The sequence below is a fragment of the Phoenix dactylifera genome, chromosome 3 (assembly GCF_009389715.1).
Source record: "Phoenix dactylifera cultivar Barhee BC4 chromosome 3, palm_55x_up_171113_PBpolish2nd_filt_p, whole genome shotgun sequence".
Taxonomy (NCBI): domain Eukaryota; kingdom Viridiplantae; phylum Streptophyta; class Magnoliopsida; order Arecales; family Arecaceae; genus Phoenix; species Phoenix dactylifera.
In genome coordinates, this window is record NC_052394.1 from 7,468,654 (window position 1) to 7,493,922 (window position 25,269).

General features: G+C 38.2%; 2 protein-coding genes across 6 annotated transcripts; one reads left to right on the plus strand and one right to left on the minus strand.

Moving 5' to 3' along the window:
• The first annotated feature begins 3,815 nt into the window (after positions 1-3,815).
• LOC103723918 (probable inactive receptor kinase At5g58300) lies at positions 3,816-10,720 on the plus strand. 4 transcript variants are annotated; one of them, XM_039124484.1, is made up of 3 exons: positions 3,816-4,020; positions 6,805-7,223; positions 9,794-10,720. In XM_039124484.1, the coding sequence occupies exons 1-3, from the start codon at positions 4,007-4,009 to the stop codon at positions 10,411-10,413; spliced, it is 1,053 nt and encodes a 350-aa protein (XP_038980412.1). In that variant the 5' UTR covers positions 3,816-4,006; the 3' UTR covers positions 10,414-10,720. The 4 variants fall into 4 exon arrangements, with proteins under 4 accessions (XP_038980412.1, XP_038980410.1, XP_038980411.1 ...); XM_039124482.1 differs by having other exon boundaries at positions 3,817-4,035; positions 5,861-7,223; XM_039124483.1 differs by having other exon boundaries at positions 3,817-4,020; positions 5,861-7,223.
• Positions 10,721-11,104: 384 nt separating this feature from the next.
• LOC103723919 (autophagy-related protein 23-like) lies at positions 11,105-25,244 on the minus strand. 2 transcript variants are annotated; one of them, XM_017846833.3, is made up of 11 exons: positions 25,105-25,244; positions 24,961-25,007; positions 24,188-24,484; positions 22,459-22,521; positions 22,038-22,100; positions 21,741-21,803; positions 20,843-20,905; positions 17,406-17,465; positions 13,676-13,819; positions 11,978-12,070; positions 11,105-11,710 (listed from the first exon to the last, which is right to left on the minus strand). In XM_017846833.3, exons 3-11 carry the CDS (start codon positions 24,413-24,415, stop codon positions 11,285-11,287), a joined length of 1,203 nt encoding a protein of 400 aa, XP_017702322.2. In that variant the 5' UTR covers positions 24,416-24,484; positions 24,961-25,007; positions 25,105-25,244; the 3' UTR covers positions 11,105-11,284. The 2 variants fall into 2 exon arrangements, with proteins under 2 accessions (XP_017702322.2, XP_008813237.2); XM_008815015.3 differs by having other exon boundaries at positions 24,961-25,012; positions 25,105-25,242.
• Between the last annotated feature and the right edge of the window lie 25 nt (positions 25,245-25,269).

Genomic DNA, 25,269 nt, shown 5'->3' on the forward strand with positions numbered 1-25,269 from the left:
ATTTTTATTACTTGCTTTTTCTTTTTTTGGTAACTATTACTCGCGATTTACTTTACCTAATATGGTTAGAAGACTTGATTCATATAGGGCATGGACACAGATCACTAAACAATATTCCATAGATAACTTCCAGATAATACCCTGTATTAGTTCTATGAGATCCTACTCCTATGGGTTTCTACGCATACAATAATTAAAGAAGCTTTCTTGACAATAATTATTCATACCAATATAGGAAACACCATCAATAATTATATATGAGTTATCACCCAATAATATTTCTTCATGATAGATAAATAAAGACCTGAAATTGTTGTCATGGTGTTATCTCCCAGGACTTTGCCTTGAATAATATTAATATAGGAAACACCATCAATAACTATATCTAAGTAGGACTCCTTATTTATTTATTTTATTTTTTTTTATTTTTTTGGTTGAAACAACTACTTTACAAGGCTCTTGAATACATACATCCTTCAGCAAAGTTGATATCTCTCGCAACACCAATCTACCGTGGTCAACTATAAAAGATGTCATCCAACCTGCTTTACCTTCCATGTAGATATGTTCGATCACATATGAGGTGCAGCTTGATAAGAGTCCTTATTCTTAAAAATCATGACCTAACTTATCAAGGCAAATAAATATGTAACTTGGTGTTACCAAATAATAATAATTTTTGTCTATCGAAAGATAAATAGTGTTGCTGATTGGGTTTCCAAAATGAAGCCATTTTGGTAATAAATGCCCAGATAGAACGACGGCGTTCCTCGATTAAATATGTGAGGTTGATGGGTTCCCCACCATCCATGTTGGTGACCCACAATCAATAGATATATATTATGTTAATAGTGAAACTCTCTTAATTAGGCTATATTGTGGGGACGTATTTTGATATTGCACTTAATGATACACATGGGCAGTTGCAGTATTTATGACAAATTGAAATGGCAACCAAAATAAGAATGAGGCTGTCAAGAGAGAAAATTGGACCATGCAACGTGCCCGACATTCCAAGGAATCTTGAGAAACGAGCATCATGGATAGACGTAGAGATGGCAACGAATTAATGAGAGTATCAGTCGGGTAAGATAATACCCATATCCATTCTGCAGTTGAAAACTCCATACCCATACCCTCTCCATATCCATCCTGGGACTGGTTGGGTTGGGTAAAAATAGATGGGACGAGTTATAGCGGGTCGGGTCGAATCTTGTCTCCTTTTTTTTTATATATATATTATTTTTACTTTAACGGGTTCTTCCGACAACGCGTGTCCGAATACATCCAAGAAAATCAAAATACACAATCTCACGTAGTGCCAATGGCAGCTCCCTCTCTCCTGCCCACATGACGTATCCTGAGTGGTGGGCCGCATATGCAGCCACCCAGTCAGCCGCCCCATTGGCCTCTCTGAATACATGCTTGGCCTCAAAGGCCACGCCATCCCTCACCATCATCCCAATGTCCCGGATCAGAGGGTGGTCAGTGCTCTCACCACTCGGTCCCCGCCGAATCCACCCAATAACTATAGTTGAATCGCCCTCCAAGATGATCGAGCTAGCCCGCATCACCTGCCGCGCGTGGCGAAGACCTGCCCAGGCAGCTCACAACTCTGCCCCTGGAACTGATATATGTCGAACAACCGGCAACCGCCCACTATCACTACCCTGGAATAAAGGTCCCGTATGACGAAACCTGCTCCACCTCGCGTACCTCCATCTAACACCGATCCGTCAAAGTTGACTTTGAGAAATCTCGGGAGTGAATCTTGTCTCCTCTTCTCCCCCGACCCTGTTCCATGTTTTCTCTCTATTCCTTGTTTCCCTTATGCCATCTATCTCCTATTCTCTCCATCTCCTCTGCCTAAACTCCTCCAAATCCTCTCCAAGACCCATGTCTCCAAATCCCCCTTCCTTCTGTCCAAACCTGTGCCCATCTTTTCGAACCCATCTGAACCTAGCAACAATAGCAAGAGGCCGACATTGATCTTTCCATTCTCCCTTCCAAATTGAAAGAAATCATCAGCCTCTTCCAGTTCATCTCCGAGCCCAAGGCCAAGTACCAGCAACTCCTCCACTATAGCACCCAGCTTCCTCCTCTCAACCTCCGCCCACAAATCCTAGCAATCCGTCGCCTAATCATAGAGCATCAAAAAGGATCTAACGAAGATCGGAACGAACAATCCATGCCTGAGCATCGACGTCAAAGACGGCGATCGCGCGTGCTGGCAAGGGATGAGGGTTTGGAAGAGATGAAGACCTCGACCAGGATGACCGAATGAGTAGTATTGATGGAAAGAGATGGGCAGCCACTCGACGACAGAGGGGATGAGCAGCCATTCGACGAAGGGGATGAGCAGTTGTTTGACGATCGACGAGACGATGGCCGAATAGAGGAGTGCATGGCACTAGAGCTAGGGTAGGGGGACGGACAACCAAGCGACTCGAGCTGTCCGGGTAAAGGCGGGGTGGTGAGGGGAAGTTCAAGATTGTGTTATATCGGATCAAATTCTGGGCGGGCCTTACTATTACTTGCACTTGCCTCGAATCCACTTTGGATATTAGATTTTTTTTTTTTTCTGCTAAAAGCAGATGTATCATACATAGTGCGTACGAATACATCCAAAAAAAGTAATAGATTAAAAATCTCAGAGTGCACCGAGTAAGTCCTCCTCTTCCAGCCGGAGGGTCTCTCCAGAATGGTTAACCAGATGCTACTCAATTTGCTGCCCCGTTGGCCTCACGGTACACATTGTTTGTCTGAACGGCCATCCTTCCACACAGCATAGCCCGAATGTTCCTGACCAGCGAGTGACTATCTCTCACACCACCGGCACTCCACTGGATCCAACTGATGACTATCGTCGAATCGTCCTCCAGTACTTCAGCACATGCAGGCAAAAAGCGTCGAGCATAACGTAAGCTGGACCAAGCTGCCCTCAACTCCGCCTCCGGAACCAAGATATCGAAGATCTGGCAGCCACCAACCGCAATCATCCTGGAATCCAGACCTCTGATGATGAAGCCCGTTTCTCTCCTACTTCTGCCATCTAGTATACATCTGTCGAAATTTACTTCGAGAAAGCTCGAGGGTGGAGGCTTCCATGTGAATTCAAACCTATTCCTCCTTCCAAGTTTAAACATGTCAAGCAAAATCTCTCCTATTTGGGTCGGGTCGGATACCAACTCCAACACTTCACAAAATATCTTTCTCATAAAAAGAGTCATATTTGATGCATGGTTATTTCAAAAAAATACTATTGTAAATCATCATGTGCCACATTGATTGATCCCACAAACATCGTAAAGTTGATAAAGTGCTTCCAAAATTCAAGTCCAACACACCTCGTTACTCACGAGTTGTAGTTGTTTCATGACATGACCATTATAAAAAATCTCCACATGCTAGCCTCCATCTCGAGGTTTAAAATAATTACTGTTCGAAAAGTACCATGCATATATCTAACAGCTGAGTAATCACTATTACCGAGTGAAATTATTCATTGAATTCAAATCTCTGCATCAATCCCAAGAAGAGAAAAAGATTTCACATAAAGAAAAAAATAACCAAACAATGTGGTTATTTCGGGTAAAAAACGATTTGGCTATTTAATCATTGTAATGACCAACATTATATTTTCTTTAATCCTAAAATTATGCGGTCGAAACTGGTCAATTAACAGCCGCGATTACTGCTGTTCCGGTGCATCCCATGCCTTCCCTCCAGAGGCGCAAGATGCGCGTGAATGGAGGGCAAATTAGTAATTTTGTGGAATCCAAGAGCCTATTAAATACTCTCCCTCCTCGCGTCCTTGGAGCTCCGTCGGCGTTGAAGCCAGCAGCTCTCTCTCTATCCCGTCTCCAATCCTCCAAGAACCCTAAAACCAGACACTCTCTGGCTTCATTGGCTGTCTCGGCGCTTTAAGAGCCTCGAGATTTGTCGGATAGAGATCTGGGCTTCGGCTTGGGCCACCGGGGGCGTCTCGTGGCGGGTTCTTGGACGAATGCCTGGGTTTCGGTGAGAAATTTCCAGGTGTTAGCTGTTAATTCCTTAAGTTCAGCTAAAATAGCAGGATTTAAGCTTCAAAGTTTGGATTTTTACTGGAGTGCCCTTAGGTTTTGCAGGGTTTCTTTGGTTTTAGGACTGGAGACTGTAATGAAGGATTTAGAGCTTGCTAGATGGAATTTTTGAAGAAGTTCTTTCGAATTTAGCTCAAAATATTGTCTTATTGTTTCGGTTTGGTTAGAGTTCCAGTCTTTTGCTGCTATTCTTTGAATTCTGGCTCCGCTTGTGGCGGGTTTTTAGGAGTAACCAAGTGTTTCTTAGCTGGGCGTATTGTAAAAGCTCGAGCTTGGGCTTTTTTCATGGTGATCAGGTGCCGGATTTTTTGAACAGAACGATCGATATTTCAAAGTTTTTCCTGAACTGTAAATCTAGGGTTTTGATGTCAAACTGTTTAGCTCTTATTCCTGCCCTTGGAGCCTGGCCTTTCGAGTTTTGGCCTTCAATGCAGTGCAGTTAGTAGTGTATTTGGATATTTGTAGAGTTTCGAAGTCGCAACTGTTTTCCTTCTTTCTTTGATTAAGTAGAGTTATTGGAAAACTGTAGATTTATTCTATTGGCTAATCTTCCAGAAATGGTTAGGAAAGGAGTCTTCCTCCGATGTTTGGGTTTATAGCTAGAGAATTCATTTCAATAATAAGACAAAACAATTTTTCCCTCTGATAATTTTGGTTTCTTTCATCTACATCTTGTTAATTATTACTTTATCCGCTTAATGGGTGTGTCTAATGCATACCAGCGCATTTGATACCCCTACCTCCATTCTATGTCTGCTTCCATTATTTTATTTTTCTTTTGGTGGAGAAAAAAGTTGGTGGTTTTGCTTTGCAATATCTTCTTTTTGTTTCTTTTACTTTTTAGGCAACCAATGGTTTAAATGCTGCTCTGCACATAAGAAAGTAGACGAGGTGAGATCCAAGTGTTGGGTAGAAATTGAGCTTCTCTTCTTTAAGGATAGTTTTGGTGGGATTTTGCTTTCTTTCTTTGCCTTTTGAGAGAAGGGGATCAAAAACTTTACTTTTTTTATTTTTCTATAAGCTGTATTCGAGTGCCGCTTAGTTTGCTAGTAAGTGAAGAGTAGATGTGCCTTTTCTTTTCACTGACAGTATTCTTTCCAGAAAGTTTGGTTCTCTCTTTGAATGGGTGTTTTTATTTCGAAGTGGGGTCATTTTTTTCTACACAATTCTTTGGACCATGTTTAGATATAGTGGGTTTCAAAAGAAGGCTCAACAGCTCAACTCAACTTAGCTTGAGGTTTTAAGAAACAGCAACAAGAGAATCATCTCCTTTTTCAATAGCTACCCTTGAGGAAGCGACAGCTGAAATGGCCCTCACTAGCTAGGGAAAATTGTAAAGGAAGTACTTGAGGTTTTCTTAATGTTCCATGCCAGCCAAATGCATCACTCCTACTTCAAAAATTAACACTTCGGCCTGCCAAGCAAATGGTTTTGTTAAGCATTTAGCCTGCAAATTGTCTTCTAGTCGAATGGGTTTGGAAAATATTTATATAATACTGATTATATGCTTCTGTTTTGGCTGTTGTCAGAAAATATTCGCTTTTTCTTGGTTTGACTTGTTATATCATCATAATCATAGATACTTATTTATTAACGAGGAAATTATTCTTTCTCTCTCTCTCTGCTTGCTTTCTTTTTCCTTTTTGGATGGATAAAGCCATTCTTGGAGCATATCTACAGCTAAAATACAGTATGATTTGATTGTTCTTTGCTTTTAGTTCTTAGGCCATATACTTACTCAGTTACGCCTGTTTTTTTTTTTTTTATCACTGCAACAGGAGAGGAAGCATTGTTGACGTCCAACACTTGAAATCCCCATTCATTTTCTGTTTGCCCATTCCAAGAAACTAGCCATGGATTATCTCAATTGCAGATACTTCTCAGTTCCTTTCCTTTTCCTTCTCCTGTGCTTTCCCTCTTCAGCCACTGGTGACTTAAGATCTGATAAGCAACTTCTCCTTGCTTTTGTTGATGCAGTCTACCATCCCCCAAAACTCAACTGGAACTCCAACACCTCACTCTGCTCTTCTTGGATTGGGGTGACATGTACAGCAGACCAAACTCGTGTCCTTGCACTCAGGCTACCAGGGGTTGGGCTCTCTGGCCTGATCCCTGCAAATACGCTCGGCAAGCTTGATGCCCTCCAAGTCTTGAGCCTCCGATCCAACCGTCTGTCTGGAAATCTCCCATCTGATATCATCTCACTTCCTTCCCTGCAGAATCTTTACCTTCAACACAATAATTTATCTGGAGATATACCAGCTTCACTTTCTCTTGGCCTCACCTCCCTTGACCTCTCTTATAACTCCTTTACAGGAGAAATTCCTCTGGGAATTCAAAATCTGTCTCAACTTTCTCTATTGAATCTACAAAACAACTCTCTGTCTGGACCCATCCCTGACCTTAAAGTCCTGAGGCTAAAACATTTGAATATAAGCTACAACCATCTAAATGGTTCTATACCATTTTCCCTCCAAAAGTTTCCAAATGATTCATTCCTGGGAAACCCTCAATTGTGTGGCCCACCTCTACCTCAATGCTCTGCAGTTCTTCCTTCACCTTCACCATTTTCTCCTTCCTTGTCACCTCCACCAGCACCCCACCAAAATCATAAAAAAAGCTCCAGGAAAAATACTAGTGCTGGATTTATAATTGCAATTGTTGTTGGGGGATTGGCCTTGCTGCTGCTTCTTTTAATGGTTCTATTTATATGTATTTTAAGGAGGAAAGATGAAGAAGGTAGTGGAGGATCGAAGGAAAAGGGCTCCACCGTTGAAAAGCCTAAAGAGGAGTACAGTAGTGGAGTTCAAATGGCTGAGAAGAATAAGTTGGTTTTCTTGGAGGGCTGTGCATATAACTTTGACTTGGAAGATCTGCTGAGAGCTTCTGCTGAAGTCCTTGGGAAGGGGAGTTATGGAACAGCTTATAAGGCTGTTCTTGAGGATGGCACAACAGTGGTGGTGAAGAGGTTGAAGGAAGTAGTGGTGGGGAAGAGAGAGTTTGAACAGCAGATGGAGATCATTGGAAGGGTCGGGCAACACCCAAAACTTGTTCCACTTCGTGCTTATTACTACTCCAAAGATGAAAAGCTTCTAGTCTATGATTATGTTCCCACTGGCAGTTTCTCTACCCTCTTGCATGGTATGCCTCTCTAAAACCCTGATGTTTGCATTCGTTTAATGTGTTATTATTCTATAGATTATATGTAAGTGCAAAGTTTAATTTATGAAATGCTCGCTGCTGTCCAAATTTTGTCCTTGGAATGAATGAAGCTAAGATGATGAACACTGATTGCTTATTCAGGATCACTGATATTAAATGCAGATTAAAGTTTTTAAATAACATAATTGACAATCTTCCCAATCCCTATATATATATAGTAAAAACAATCTTTGGGATATCTTTCAAGCTTAAGTCGAAATTAAACTATTACTGCCTTTATCCAAATGCACAATTGTTAAGCTAACTGTTAAATCTTCTCCTTGAGTCCTGGACCAAATGCTGTAAAACCAACTAAATTATTTTCATTTTTTCTATAATAATACAGTAAGAAAAAAGAAAGAATAGAAAGCGCTAAGATGATTTGACATGATTAAACATTTAATAGGACTTCATATGGTGATTCCAGGCCTCAGTGATTGACAAGGATTTTGAGAATTGAAAAGTATTGCATGCCCAGCCCCAGAGTTACTCATCTCTGCTTCCACCCTTCAAGAACTAAGGATTATCACTCATGCATTTAGATCGACATTATTGGAATTAAATTTGAAGCAATTGATGGCTTCAAATGTACTTGTAAGTTAGATGATTAAGCCATACTATTCCAAGTACCAAGTATGAAATCCTCGACTCTTTGCTAAATGGGATGCAATTTTTAGTAGTAGAATATGATTTTATTCTTAACTAAGTATAGAAGGCTATACTGCAACTCTCAACAGGTACATCTATTTTGGGTTATAATGTGGTGTATAAATTTAAGTCTGATATCTTTCTCACTTTGAAGAGTAATGCCATAATGCCTAAAATGAATGTGTAAAACATTGCCATGTTGGAGTGCAGGACAATAGCTTTAAGAAGGTGCCTCTTGTTCAATACTTTTGGAATAATAATTCCAAGGTATACAAGTGATAATGGCCCGCTATTTTGCAAACTTTTGTAGTTAAGAGTTAGGATCGAATAATTTAAAAATCAAAAGTATGAAGATACGGTGTTATTTGAAGCTATATATTTACTGTCAGATCCATTTGGCCTTCTCAATTTAATTTCCTAACTTATTATCATAAAAATAACCATAGCCAACAAACCTAATGCCATCCATAGGTTGAAGATGCCAAAGCTAGTAATCCATCTTGGTGTTTGTACTGGAGATTTTAGGTTCAAAACATACCTTCATTAGAGAAGGTGGAGGGGTGGGGGGGGGGGGGGGGTTGTTAGGGGTATACGCAGGATGGCTAACCCCATTTTTTTGCTCATAACCTATGGACATTTTCTATTTAAAAATAAAATAAAATAATGTGGGGTCGGCTTTATGGGTTGACTATTCATATCTTCTTAATTTCCCAAAGATATTTCTTTCTATCCCCAATCTTGTAGATATCATCATTGTATTTATTTAGATTACTTTTGGATTGTATTAGGTACAGACTGAGACCGAGGTAGTCGTCCTAAATAGACCTTGTTGAAAAGTTTGTTAGAGCTGCTTCTTTATACCTTTTTGTATTGGTTTTGAGCAAGCTCTGCCAAACCGATACTAGGGCTCGTACTGGCCAATGGCTGGTTCAGTACAATATGGGTCCGTATTGTGCTATCCTAGGGCATACTAAAACAGGGAGAGGGAAGGGGAGAGGGAGAAGGGGGGAGAGAGAGAGGCGGCAAAGGGAGAGAGGAAGGGGGGAAAGAATGAGGTGGGGCTTCCCAGCAATGGTGTTGCAGCGTCGAAGAGGGGGGAGCGAGCAGGTTCGACAGAGAGAGGAATGGGGGAAGAGAGAGAGGAGAGGCTTAACTGGTGATGGCCAGCAACAAAGAGGGGGGAGCGAGTGGCGTCCGGCAGAGAGAGAGAGAGAGAGAGAGAGAGAGAGAGAGAGAGAGAGAGAGAGGGGGGGGGGGTGGAGGTTTACTAGTGACGGCCGGTATCGAAGAGGAGGGAACAACTGAACAAGCGGTGTCCGGGAGCAAAAGATAGATCCCTCGAAGGCTCTCGAGGGGGGGCGGGGCGTGTTATAATTGAATCGACCCGATTTGCCAAATCATTTTGACTTGGCATTGGTTTGGTTCTGTACGACTTGAACCACCCTGCTAGGATAAGTTCAGCAATCACTGGTTTTGAGAGTAGTATCTTGTGTTATTATATGTTGAAAGTTGTGAAAATCTTGTATGCTTCTTAGTCTCAAAGCTTCTTGCTAGTTTGTGTTGATATGGACCAATGCACTTGTATAAATTAGAAACTTGGTTGTGCAATAGATTAAATGATAATAACATTGAAAGCTGAAATAAGTTCAGAGATCATATGGACCTATGTTTTAGTATTTTATCCAAGTGCATATTTGTAGATCTCGACTCATATAATATATTCGCTATTTGTATGAGGTAATTTTTTGGCTAGCCAATTCTTTACTTGCATTTGAGTTCGATGCTAGAGATGTAGCAGAAGATTACTTATCAATGTAAATATAACTAGCTGTATGTTATATTCCTTCAAAAATGGTTGACAGGAAACGGGGGCGGCGAAAGGACACCGCTGGACTGGGACTCCAGAGTAAGAGTCATACTTGGAACAGCACACGGCGTAGCACACATTCATTCTGAAGGCGGTCCAAAGTTTGTGCATGGCAACATCAAATCCTCCAACATCCTTCTCAGTCAAGACCTTAACCCATTTGTCTCCGATTATGGCCTCTCTCCTCTTATGAATCCTCCTGCCACCCTCTCCCAGGTCGTGGTGGGCTACCGTGCACCTGAAACCGTGGAGACCCGAAAGGTCACTCAGAAATCCGATGTCTACAGCTTCGGGGTCCTCCTCCTCGAGATGCTTACTGGGAAAGCTCCACTTCAATCCCAGGGGCATGATGATGTTGCTGATCTACCAAGGTGGGTCCAATCCGTGGTCCGGGAGGAGTGGACTGCTGAAGTTTTTGACGTGGAGCTGATGAGGTATCAGAACATTGAGGAAGAGTTGGTTCGGATGCTTCACATTGCCATGAGCTGCGTAGCGAGAACTCCAGAACAACGGCCAAGAATGGAGGACGTTATTAGGATGATTGAGGAGATCCGGAAGTCCGGCTCAGAGAGCCGGCCATCCTTACCTGGGGATTCCAATGTGCGAACATTGTGATTTGTGAGGGGTCGGAGAGTCACACGGCATCATCGCTTCTGGATATCATTTTCAGGCAATTGCTTTGAATCAGTGTGGGAGTTTTGAGTTGCGCCAGGATGCTCGAGTTTATGCGTGCTGAGCTTTGAAGAGTGCCCGGAGCCTGTGCCATCTTTCATGCTTCGTGGTGGTGTGAAACTTTGGCACTAATTCTTGCATAATTTGATCTGTATGTTTTATCTTCTTGTATCCAAGAAGGAAGATTCTGGTAGTTTTATAAAGAGAGAGGAGCATGTTTATACAATTTCATGGCAACTACTTTGAGAAACGCGTGCAGTATGGATCAAGTTGATGTAGGTTTAACTTAATGGACTCTTCAGAGCTGACCCATGTCCTAAATCATTTTTTTTATGGACTGTCAAAACAAATGGATTTAGGACATGGGCTAGGGTTCCTCCAATAAATTTGCTGCAAAATTACAAATAATTGTAGGGCAAAACCAAGTTGAACAACCCGGTTCCTCGTGGGTATGCAATGAACTCCCCACTGCATGACCTCTCAATGAGTCATACGTGCTTAGTTTTCGATTTATTAATTTCATTCTTTTATTTATCATTTCAATAATATGTAGAGGCTTGTACACGGCATATGGGTTTTATGCAGGCGGTTTTTTGGGGCCGAATCTTTCTTCATCTGCACGTGTGGGAACATGTATTATCAGGTAAAACAGCTTATCAAAAATAATTATCTATTGTCAGGTAAAACAGCTTGCCAAATCAGCTTCCATTAATTATCTATAACGGTATAAAACAAATTAAAAAAATCTATCGATCCCAAAAAATTGGCAAATGTTCTTCTTTCCCAATACATACCGGCCAGATTTAGAACTGTTTTATTTCGCCAAATCAGCGCCACTGACATACTTTGCTACAAAAGAAATCAATCTGAACGGCGCCCCTATCAAAGGGGCATCTGAGAGTGGAACCTCTGCTGGTTTCTCAATATTCTTCCTTCCTTGCAGATCTTCCTCATGAATTTGGATTTCATCCAATGGAACCGACACAATATCTTCACTAATTCTTGGTTCATCTAACCCTGGAGGCTGTGCTGATCGTACTCCAGGATCAGCAACAGAGTCCTCGACACCATTGCTAGTGCTAGATCTCCCCTGAATTCCCACTGAAGGTTGAATCTGTTCACCATATTGTGATACATAATCTGTGGAAGTTCCCGTTTGTGTCATCTCATGATTAAGCACAGGGGAAGAATGTTCGGCAGAAGCAGCATGTTGATTTGGCTGCATGTGTTGTTCAGTCACCTGAATGTAAAATCATGGCCAACTTGAGATGCACAGAAACTATTTACTTACATAATTACACTTCACATGTTCGAATTGCAACATCAACAAAGCAATGTACTATTCAAATTATATGTAGAAAAAAACAATATTAAAGGATCAACTAGTGAGCAAGTGGGTAATTATACAGAACTTCAAGGTTCATGCGCTCATTGTAAAACCTACTTTGATCATAATATCTATATATATATCAAGAAAGCAGCAGTGGGGGAATACTCCAATTGTTACCTTTCCAGCAAGCTCTTCATTTCCAGAATCTGGCTTCTGCATTAATGCATCGACTGCTTCTATCTGATCAAGCGATTTTATCTCTTCAGGGAACTGCATCAAACACAAGACAATCTCTTACTTTATTTAATGCTAAAGAAGAGGGGCGACGGACTAGGAATGAGGCTGCCTTAGGGTAAGACAAAAATTTAGAAACCCAAGTATAGCCAATCAGGGATTATCTCCATAAACTCTCCAACATATATATAGACCCCGGGTAAACCATAGCTTGACAGGTACTGTACAAGAACCACCAAAAAAAAAACCCTAAAGTTAGGGGTATCTTCTTCCCACATTAATTGAGAATTAAGCCTGGCTGTATGATAGAATTCTGATTGTTTTAGCTTCCATCTTTAGCTATTTTTTAAAAAAAAGAAAAAAGAAAAATCCTGGCAATTTGCTAATTTATAGTCATAATGTCAATAAACCACAAAACTTCTTTGATAATGTTATAAACCCTTGTTTCAGATAAATTTTCAACTTACCTAAAAGGAAAGAGGTAGAACTCTGCCTTCAGATATTTTTTCTAAAGAAAACAGGTCAAACTTCAAAGCTGACAAACTTGATTATCACAAAGAATGAAAGAGAAGAAAATTAACTAAAAGTAATTTACTTAATATGTTATCAACCAGCAAATTAGAGTTTTATAATTGCAAGATGATATTTCATGCCAATAGATTTGGAATAATAAATAGTTCTGAACATGAACTACTGTACCACACCAAACCACCTGGTAAGAGGTGTATTGTACCATACCAGGGTAGGAATCAGTACGAAACATGTTCGGATCAATATAGTCCCGTACCGCCCTATATCAAAGCATACCAAAGTGTACCAAGATTAAAAATGGAAAAAAAAATGGTTTGATAGTTGTTTTGGTACAGGATGTATACTGTATCGTACTGACCGATACCGTACCGAACTGGTGACATACTAGTACGGTACCTAGTACCAAGGTTGCGGATCTTGGTTCAAAAAATATTTGTCAGGGTTTTCGCATCCTAAGATCAGAAAACTATCAAATTAGTTTCTTTCCACCTTCAGTCCCCTCCTTCAACCACTCAGAACAAATCCCTCCCTCTCTATCTATCAAGCAAAATGGCTCTGCAAGAAAGCACTACATCAGCTGATTTATTTAGAGAACATTAATATTAGAATTTGAATGGGTTAACACACCCAGCAAATGCAATGCCAATTTCATTATTCAAATTTCGAATGGTAATTTATTGGACATCAAATATTACATTTTGCTGATGTGACTATTGTTCATCACTTTGCAATGCCGCCATCCAGCAGAACAATGCACAATTACATTAGGAGACCCACTTATGTTAAATTTAATTTTGGGTGGACGTTCTAATTAAAAAGTCACATCTTACTTTTTTTAGAAAGAAGTCTTAAATAGACCAGTCAAAGGTGGGCTGCAGTGTTGTACAGAGTACAATCCCAGACCTTTTTTTTGCTTTGGTACAATCCCAGACTTCCACAGCAACAAATAGCAAAGTAAGTGCAGCAATAGTAATTTATGATGGATTTGAAGTACTTTCTTTCTTTTGGGTTTCGACAAATACGTATGGATTTGGTAAACTTCAAGTATAAAAACACAACAATCTTTAATCTTTTAGAGAATTTGCAAATGAAAAGCTGGTGGAAAATCACCTTTGTCATCTCCATTTTTGAAGTTGCATAGAAAGAAGCTTCCCTTTCAAGGCGTTGTATCCGCAATTCCAATCCAGATATGTTTTCTACTAAATGTTGGTTTTCTTGAAGAATATTGCTTCTAGATTCTTCCAACTCCCTTACCTGCCAGGCTTTGTTATTTAATAGTCATATCAGAAACTTAGGCAATAATGTGGTTGAGCAACTTATTATGTTGATGCATGACGTGTGCATGGCAAGATACTTTTGTTGGATGTTAAAAGCTTGAAGCAATAAACAACCACAAACCAAGACCTATCAAGCCTGAGGGAACTCAGTGGCATAAACATGTTCTAGCCCAGGTACTATTCTGTCACTGCGAATTTACACCTGGAATCAACCAATTAGAAAAGATATGGCTACACTTTATTATCACATTCTGTGGATTGGCTAACTCAAGCTTGGATGGATTGCATAAAAGATGCTTCTATATTTCGAAAATTGTTCTCGTTTATGCTACAAAAGATCTGATAAAGATTCACCATGCCCAGAGTCAAATAGAAGAACAAAATACAAGTTCTAGCTTGAAAAATTACAGAAAGAATTATCCCGGAATGAATATGTAGACTCACAAACTGATAATGAAAATGAGCGTGGAAAGCAGCAATATCATGATAAAATACAAAGGACAGTGGGTGTTTATAATTAAACCATTACATTATAGGACAAATGACTATAAAAGAATTACTATTATTCCTGCAACCTATGCAAGTATAACCCAGAAAAGTGTAAACTAGGTGGTGCTTATTTCTCGAGGTAAAGGCAGATCAAGCTTGCTCACTAGAAAAAACATGTTAGTAGCATCAGACTTTAGGAAGATATTTGCCAGCAGACAAGAAGATAAATTACATGGATAATATGGTGAGAAGATAATATACAAACTGATGCTCAAGCCTTGTGTGCTTTGCCTGTTAAATTCTATACAATTTAATTAAAATCCGATATTTTAGTGTTAAAAGTAGAATACTGAACCTACATCCTACCAGGAGGTAAAACTTTGGATCAAGTTAAGCCGTGATTTGACGCTTTAACTTAGTATTGCAGCAATAATGCTTTCTCCAGAAATGAAACAAACTCTTGCAGATCACAAAAGACCGGTGCTAGGTGGCAAGCTAACAAAATTGACCACTAAAAAAAAGGGTTCCATATGCATGAGGCCCCCGCCACTATAGGACTTGGGAAGGGTCAGATATACATTGCCTTACCCCTAGGTAAAGACAGGTTGTTTCCGTGTTTCAAACCAATGAAACCCAGGTCACATTGAAGCAACCTTCCTGTTGTGACAAGGCCTGCCCTCAAAATTGACCACGAGTAGGTACTAAATTAATCATGAAACAAAGGTTAGGGAATATCTCATGTTGACCGTAACACAAATAATTCAACGATCTACAGGAAAACCACCAATTAATGAGGCAATGGGAACTGCATATGGAGGAGCTGTGAGATCCAAGGTTTCAAAACTCCGTTTTGGTTTCAGTTTCAGCCTGCTCCATGGAATTTCAGTTTCAACAGTTAGGGTGGTTTCGGAAGTTTCGCTCACAAATATTGGAGTTTCAATCAAAAAATCAACAAAAATTTTAAAAATTAGGAGAAAAAGAAACCAAGAAAAGTAATTATGCAACATCTTAGAGTAATTGCTGTTATATATGTTCTCTATTTCTGTAGTTATGTCAATCATCGGATGAAACTAATATCATGTATGACTGAAATTTAAGCACATATACATATGTATTATTCACTTCTTGAAATTCAATATTCAAAAAGTTATTACATGAAGAAACTATGAAGTCTTCAGGCCTGCTGCATTCATATCTCTTCTATTTATATAGAAGTCACAAACATATCAAATATGGGCATTTATTTCAGATATTTTTAAGATCAAGTGGTTATTTAATCAAATGAATACCATTTTAAAACTTCATGTATATTTTGTATAAACAAAGATATCATCACCGTGAAATGTCTTATAATAAATTGCTCACAGTAGTCTTTATAAAGTGCTATGGTAAGAGCCTTTTCAGCATCCTCGGCTTGTCAAGGATCATACTTCTTATTTATCCCTTCTTATAATTCAAGAAAAAGAAAGAAAAATAATTGAAAAATGAAATTATATAGCTTATCTACTTGCATAGTAAAGATACAACCCCAACATTTGTGTAATTGCCAAAATGAAATATAAAAATAGCATTTATTGTTAGTTTCAGCCAGTTTTGGCCAAAACTGGACGAAATTGGACTGAAACCAGTCAATTTTGGCCGAAACTGGTCAATTTCAACCGCAATGGATCAGTTCCAGCCAAAACTTAAAACCTTGATGAGATCAAAGTTGCTGAAGCTACTTCAATTAAGAAGGATAGCAGAATTCCCTCGATATCCTCATAAATAAAGGAACCTTGTGATTAACCTAGATCAAATTATGGGATGCTATTAGAAAACCGAGCATGTGGAATAATAGTAACATTACCTATATCAAGAACAAGAGCAACACCAAGCCCCACAAAGTAGCTATGGTGCATATTTTACTGCCAAGCAGATCTATATGAAGTTGCCTCGTGAAAGTCATCTTATCAAAATAAAAGCAGACCTAAGTAGAAGCATTTCTTCCTTGCAAATAGATGAGCACAACCAAAAGCTATAGCAGTGGATCCAGCCTTCTCAAACCAGGCAACAGAACTTGTATGATATCATGCAATGCAAAGCAAAGCTGACAAATTTTTCTTAAGGTAGTAGAAGGTCAAAGGGTCTGTATATGTAAACCTTCTTATGTAGATATTTTTTGCAAAAATGCATATCCAAATCAGGGAATCTTTACCACAATAACAATAACTCGTGTAGTCAATACAAGGTTCTTGCACAAATCTCGAGAAAACTGCCAGGAACTTGTATCTCTTTAAGAAGCCATTAATGCAGGTTTTAATACCTATAAACATGCATTTGCCTACTAGGAACTTTGTCCTCAAGAAAAAGCACAGGATTATGGGTCTAAGTCCATCTTATTGCAATAATATCCTTGATTATAGTCTTCTCCCAAGTCAGCTAACTTATTAGAGCTCTCCAAGTAATGATATGTGTTAATGGAATACAGAAAAAACCAAATAGCCTCAACAATTATGGCTCTAAGAAATTAAGAATCACCAACGGATATCAAGAAGTGCACACTTTAGAGCAACCACATCCAATCCTCATGGAGGTCAAACAATATGAAGCAATAAAGACACAATTGTTGGATCAAGGACCCAAAGACAGAAAAGATACAAATTGAGTGTTCAAAATCCTTAAGTAGAAATTTACATGGACAGAGGTAATAGTACCCCAATAAAATCTCTTATTCATGGAATGATGGTAGTACAAGGTACTAACATCTCACCTCTGTTTATGTTTTGCTTGTGCCTACATGGTATTTTAGCTATTATACTAATATTTTAGATGGAAATGAACACATATAGAAAACTTATTGCTGATTATCATGTTATTTCCCAATGGAAAGATGCAGCCTTCCATCTAGAGATTTACCTTGTACTCCATTACTGCCCTACAAGGCATTAAAAAAATAAAAGTTTACGAAAAATCAAGCATATGAGGCCTGCGCAGAAGACAGCAATAATATGACAGTGACGGGGATGACTAACAATCACAAATCTTATTAAAATAACAAAGTATGAACAGGGGGTACCAAGATAGAGGAAGTTTACCTGCATTTGCACGGTAATGTTGGCTTCCTCCAGTCTAGCAATCATTTCCCTGATTGAAGTCTGGACAGCCCAAAAAACAACTCAAAAGTATAAATATAACAAATAAGAATATCTTGGAGCTCTGTAGATGAAAACTAGTGCAAATAACATAATGTATGGAACAGTTTTCCAAATGTATGCATTTTGATAAGATGAGCAAATCAGCAACACACAATATGACTAGCAAAGATGAATCATAACATCATCGCAACAGCACCCCAAGGGGCAAGAGGGCAGGTAGACTTGGATCTTTCAACTCTCAAATTCCAAATTTTAGGAGAACTCCAATATCTCTTGATGTATTTTCTAGTAGGATAAGATTGGATTATACAAGTAATACAATGTATAAGACATATACAATAAGGTAAGAATCCAAATGGATACCTCCTCTATCCTTTCTGAGCTTGTCACATGCAGATAAGTCCTCAACTCTCTTGTCATTATATGGATGCAAATATAAAGGGTTCGAGAGCAAACCACATCCAAGATAGTTGAAGGAGAAAAATGCAAAAGTTCAGTCAGTTGTTCCACTGGGTAATGCTTAAAATGCTTCATAAGAGGATTTCAATTGTCTGTGCTCTAATAGTCAAGGACATGATGAAAGCACAAATCATCCCTTCAAGGATTCAATGTTTCTTCAAGAAGATAATGCAAATATCAATCCTACCTAGACCCATAAGGCTGAACATGGAGGAAATCATTATCTAGATAGAGATGTTCAGAGCACTTAAAATTCACATGTATAGGCAAATTAAGACATTAAGTTGGATTTAAGGCACTTTTTAACACATCTTGCAAGGTTTTATGTAATAAAGACGGTTCCAGTTTATTTTAGTACAGACTTGCTTAAAACAAATCAACAATCAGATAGCAGGTCTTTCTTCATTTTGGAGTTGTGCTCGACAAACCCATCATTTCTTTCCTTGACTTTGTTATCAATCACAGAGAAGTTAAGGCTGCTATTGGATAAAATGCTGCTTATCTCTAGAAGGTTTAGAGAAAGATTAAGAACAAGGTGCCGTACTAGTGGTAGTTTGCATGACTCATGATGCATGTGCGTGAAAATTATCTTCCTAGAGTTTGTTATGAGTTGTGAAGAGTTGGAGATTTCCACATACTATATAGTTGAGATAATTACTAAAGCAACTATGCAAGCATAATTCCCAGAGAATCGGGAAGGATACATGCTTAATGCTCGTTCAAAGATGAACTTTGAGGCAATAAAAAGGTGCTGTGTTATATTGCTGTTAATAAAATAAGGGACTGTTTGGCTAGCTATGATGTTTTAGGAACACTATGTGAATGCAATACAACAGCAAGTGGGAAACACTATTGGCAAAATATCCAATAGTTTTATTACTCTTGGTGTTTGGTTGACTTATATGAAATTAAACAAAAAAAATCTGGTGCAGCTAGGGCCAACAAAAAGGACTTTCATGGGTCTTAATTTTGAGCCTGAAGTCATGTATTTTGATTCATATTTAATAACAATATTTTCAGATGGCAATAGGATTCCTCTCTCAGGATTTTAGGGATTGAACTAACATGTAGCGGATGCTCAAATAGCTAGAAAAGGGGGTGCCAATAGAAGTTTCCTTTGTTTCCTTTTAAGAGTCCTAATTAGACTAAGGCCCGTTTGGCCTTGCTATAGCTAGTAGAGCTTTTTTTGTAGAGCTCTGGATAGTAGAGCATTTACTAGTAGAGCTTTTAATAAAAATTTTTACAGTTTGACGACTACATTTTTGAAGTGTTGTGAAACTTTAATATCTGTTTAGTAACCAAACTAAGAAAATTTTAGTATCAAAAAATAATAACAAAAGATATGATATAGTTCTTTCAATTGTCTAATTGTTTGTATTATCAAAATTGTTATTATAAAGTATTCTTAATTTATAAATTATTTATTTTGATATTTAATCTAAATAAAATCTAGATAATATAATGAATTATACATATTTAACTTTATTTACAATAACAATATTATTATAATATGATAAATGATATTGTTATTTTAGTATATTATAATATTATTATATTGTAATATGATTATTATAATAGAATAATGATGATGATAATTATATTGTATTGCATTGTACTATCAAAACTATTATTATGAAGTATTGTTAACTTATAAATTATTTTTAGTCAATTTTTTTTAAAAATTTCTTTGTTAGGACTCGAACCCGAGTCTCTTAGGAAAAAATAGCTTACAAAGATACATCTCAAGTAGAGCCTTTACCTAAAAGCTACGTGTTAGAACTTTTCCTTAGTAGACCTTTTTTTACATTTTTGGAAGAGACAAAAAGCTATTTCAAAATTTTTACTAAACATCTCCAAATCATCCAAAAGACATCCAGGCCCTCCAAGAAATACTTTTTGGCCCTTCAAGAGCAATGCCAAATAGACCTAAGAAAGCATGAAGTTATCAAGTGGCCAACCATACCACTATTACGAAAAAAGACTTAGCTATTGTTTTCAAGTTCAGTCTTGTATTAAGTTCACTACAAATAGAACAACTAAACCATCCATCTCTATCAGATTTAAATGGCAACCGGCATTACCTGCACTCAAGGTTCTCATCCTCTTCTCTATTTTTCTTTTATCTTTATTCCTCTACTATCTTTTCTTCTTTTCTTGTACCTTCTCTTTGCATCTTCTTCTTGTGCTTTTTTGTCCTTCCCTAGATTTTCTCAAAATTCCTCCTTAATTGCCTTTCTATCTTCCCTTCTCTGCTCTCTAAATTCATTTTCACAGCCAGCTGTCATGAAGCTCTGCAATCCAGCAGAGATTACAGTTTGAACACATCTAAAGCAGATCTGGAAGGAAGTTGCTGCAATTTTTCTATTTGCAACGGTTCCAACATCAAGATATCAACATCAACCCACCTCATGTCAGACCAGCAACCAGTCTTTTATTGTTTACTCATGAGAATTTATATGGGAGGTGGAGTAGAGGGTGGGATGTGGAGGCTTGGGGGCAGGGAAGGATAAGGCCAAGGTGGGCAAGAGGGGTGGCACTGTTGTGGTTGAAGTGAGGGGCTAGCTGGCAGGGTCAAGGCAATAAGGAGGCTAAGGCAAATTTGGAGGAAAGTGGACTGAAGAGAGCTGGAGATGGATGGGTACAGACAGAACAAAGCAGGACAAAGAAGGCGAAAGGGGTAGATAGGGAGATAGAGAGGTCATAATACAAAGCAACAAAGTGAACTGCCATACTTCATGAAAAATGCATAATATAATATTTGAGAGGAAAAAATGCATAACATATTACAAAAAAAGAAAAAGGGAAGAAACTCTTTCCACAGCTGATCAATGTACCAGTTCTGATATTCAACTTGATAATGCCCACAATGCAATATGGAAACAATATATATACAGGACATGTCAGATCCAAACAACTACCTCCTTTAATGCCCAGATGTCTTTGATGCCCTCAATGTCCTTGACTCTGTCCTCTAAGATGACCTGTTCAAATTCATATTAGCACCATATCTGCTGCAGAAACAATTTTCTATAGGGCCTAGAAGAACGGTCACAGAAACATAAAAATTATTCATATAAACATGTAAAATAACAACTGTTACCTTAGATATATCTTCTTTTTTGGCATGTTAATCTTTTAGGAAATATATGATGCTGAAAGACTAAATGCCATGCTTTTTTGCTTACAACAAGATAATAGCTCAACAGATTTTGGGAATTTTTATAAATATGATTATGCAACAAAATGACCAAAACAAGTACTCTTTAATGGTCTCAGACATTTTGTCACCCTGTAACTGCTGATGTTTATCTCCAAAGTGACTCTTATATTATTGGTTTAGCTTTTATCACCTGAGCATTAGATTCGCTTCAGGAATGGAATCTTGTAAAAGTCCTAAAAGTAGAAAAATAAATTCTGAAAAATCCTGATGTTTTCAACCATCTTCATCTTTATAGTAAAGCACATCTTACTGCCGCCGCATTATACTATGTCCATAAGCATCAGTTTTACTTAATATTGTGTCAAAAAAAAAATTCGTGTAATATGTTGCAACCACTGAACTTACTCATCGAGAAAAGAATGCGTCTATTGATTAAGTTGTATTCATCGTCAAACACATTATTCCAGGTGTGTGCACTTATATAAATTCTCCTGCTCCAGTTTCTGACTCATTTATATACAAACGTAATCATAATAGATACAGGCATCCAGAAGCTATGTACATAATAGGTTCATTTCCCTCGCCCTAAAGTTAATTTGCTATCCATTCATGCACCATATTTAAATAAATAAGTGGTTGATAATGATAACCACTACCTCCTTCTGTATCACTGAATCATTTCCAATCCGTAAATCATTGAGTTTTGCCTCCAAGCTAGCCTGAATTGAGAGAGAAGTGGGAGTCAAATTCCTTACTGCTGCAATTAATTTTGTTTCGAAAGAAAACATAGAAATGCACAAGTGCAGAAAAAAGGAAAAGAAGAGGATAGAGAAAAAGGTATTAATGAAGTCTTGAATGCTCACTATTCATCAATTCTTCTTGCTAGTCAATCAACATGCTTCCCAAATATATTTTTTTAAACAAAGAACAAGACAATTTGTAATAGCAATTACCTCCTTCTGGGAACAACACTCTACTTCATTTTGTAAAACTTTGATTTTCTCTTCCAAGTTGACCTGTAAATGTTACAAATATGTGCATCAAATGCCTCAGTCCCAGAGTTATAGCCAAAAGTTCTAAAAATCAAAGTTAAAGTGCATTAATATGCATGTATATGTCTTAAGTTAGCCCAGTCCCTACCTCAAAATATCAGTGGAAGTAAATAAATATAATAAAATCAGGCCATATGTTATACTACAGTGGGAAAAGTGGGACAATGGGGAGGAGGCAGAGGGTGTAACATAAAAGAACATGAGAAGTTTAACTGGGTTAGTCCATATATAATATGATATGTGCATTCCTTCTACTTTTTTCACTAAATAGTCAATTATCATTGTCTTGAACACAAATAAAGCACAACCACTGCTAAGGTACCTGCTTTTGAAGCCAAGAATTCTTTTCATCTGCTAATTGTCTGATTTCTTCCTGTAGCTTGACCTGTAAGGCAATACATTTCAAAGAAAAAATATAAAAGGATGTATTAGAATATGGCAAAAGGGGAAAGACATGTACCACTATGTCAAGCTAGAGTCGCTTAAGATCAAAAAGGGCCTCTCAAAGCACATATTCAGAATATATTCTGAACTTCAAACAAATGCACGTTCTAAGTTACAAAATTGAAACAATGAGAACCACAAGACTTGAGGAATATTCAACATGGAAAGATATTCTTCATAATATAGCCTTCCTAAGCTTCCTAGTTGGATGATAGTGTTTTGTTTGGTGTAAAAAATAAATAAATAAACATCAATATCCTAAACTACTGATTAAATTTTAAAGCATTAGGAAACCCCTAGTGAAACCTAAGATATTCTGAACTTTTAACATCGATACTCCAAAGTGAACAATTTATTTTAACCCACCAACATCATCTTTAATGGAGGGGATGGATATAAAGTAGGAAGGGTAGGGTGAAGAATGGACCTATTAGAAGAGACATAGAGGTTTGCGTCAGTTGTGGACAAAGTGATGGATATAATACAAACACTTGTGCTACTATTTGATGAGATGTTGGTACAAAACGGTGTTCAAATTTCTGTTTAAGGGTCCAGAAAGATGAGAATCTAAACTAGCAAGGCTGGTTTTGTGATACAGGATTTGAAAACAATTGCAATACAACCAGAAATGACATATAAATCTTGATAGCTACTAGGAACATTGGTGACACAAAAGGTTATCAAACTAACTTAAATTACGAGGGATGATGACTCATCGTCATGGTTATGGTCAATGCCATCTTTGCCTCATCATTGAGGTTGCATGAAACACATGCAGGAGAGAATAATTTGATTTTTGAATGTTGAATAGCGTTGGCACTTTTTTCTCTTTTTTCTTTTTTTAAGGAAAAAAAGCAACAATTATAACAATGATCAGAGTGCCACCTTGCAATTATCTGAGTAAAATACCTGGAGCAACACCTCCCAAAATCTGAACATAGAACATCCTCCATTGAGAGGAGGGCTGTAACCACTAGGCTATGGCCTATTTTGTAACTGTATGGACACTCTCAAAAGAAAGTTGGATAAAAGTACAACCCAAATAGATTTATTAAATCATTGTGATTAATGGAATATGAAATACATAATGTCATTGAAGAAATTGAAAAATTTTACTGCTTCCAACCATGAACTGGTGTTTTGAAATAGTCTATTCCATTAACAGTTTGTTACAAACAGTGGGTATCAACAAAAAAGATGGTACTAGACATAAATATTATTGGTTTCTTGAGGACTGATTTTAATGCCTGAGTGCCATGGGGCCTGAACAGAGGAAGCTGGAAAATTACAAATAGAGGAGGCCATGATTCCACGATCTCAATATTTTCAACATAACAAAAGTCACTTTAATATTCATGCTTTTGAGCATATAGGAATTGGGGGATCAACAGCCTCCAGTGATCCCTTCCACCCTTCACTTCCTTAGCCTTCTCTTAGAGGCAACTTCCATGTGTGTGAGTAATATCAAGCAGGAAAGGAACCCGCATCCATCCAGGGGTAAATGTGTTCGAGAAAAAACATTCGAGGATAAAAGCATTGAGAAGTATCCATTGTGCTATCAGTTCCACGAAACTTTGAGGTGTTTTGTCTATATAATATGCACTTACATAATTTTCTTCATAGATTTTACGGTTCTCCAACTCAATGTCAGACTCCGACACCCCAGTACTTTGAACATCTGCATTACCCGAATTTTGTGCATGGTGATTCTGCTCAGTTGCTGAACTATTGTTGTGCTCCTGCACACTCACTGCCTCAGCACTGGCTGTAGCATCTTCAGTAATTTTACTTTGGCTTCCTTTCTTTTTCCTGTTTTTCTTCTTCTTTCCATCCATCTTTCAGCTGGACAACAACAGAACTAATCAAACCTCCCGCTTCGGTGCCCAGTTTCGTGTCTCTTGCTGCTGTAATTAGAAGGCATGCCAGATAGTTAAGGTCTGTATGTTTTTAGTAACTAATTGAAGTAATAATATGCCATCACCAAAATCTTGTGTTATGTATATATTAGAGGGGAAAATGTTAAACAAGAACGTTGAGTAAGAAATGTGGTAATCCATCAGGATTCAAATTTATTAGCAGAAAAAAATATTACTTCTAAAAAAATCAAGAAATCGCAACAAATTTCACTGGCCAAGAAATTAACCAATTCTTTCAAAGAATGGGTAATATTAGTATAAGTTCCTCAATCCTCCCGATTAAAAAACACGAATATCACGATCGACCCAATGAAATCCCTACAAATTCGCAAAAACATCGTATTGATCTATTTGCAACAAACAATACAAGAACTAATTTAAGCAAATCCAAGAATAATCTCAGAAAGAACAAAAGCATGCAGGATAAACCGCTAATCCAACAGTAGATCAGAGATCAAGCATACCTAAATGCCGCCAAGAAAGAAATCCATATTCCCTCCGATTCCGAGATCTACGCTGCAAGAAAAACACGAGCGTAGAGATCAAGAATCCCCGGCAAAAGATTAGCAAACCCACCGATTGATCATAATTCGTGGACGAAATCTAACCCTAAAACCAAGCTCGGGACGGGATCTCTCAGGCGTCGCTCGGATCGGAGCAAGAACGAGGAGGTCTTGAGATGGGATTTGGCTCCGGGAGAGAAATGTGCGAAATTTCCACTTCAAAATCCAACGGTTCGGGAGGGGTGAAAGGGATTTATAAAGGCTGGGAGA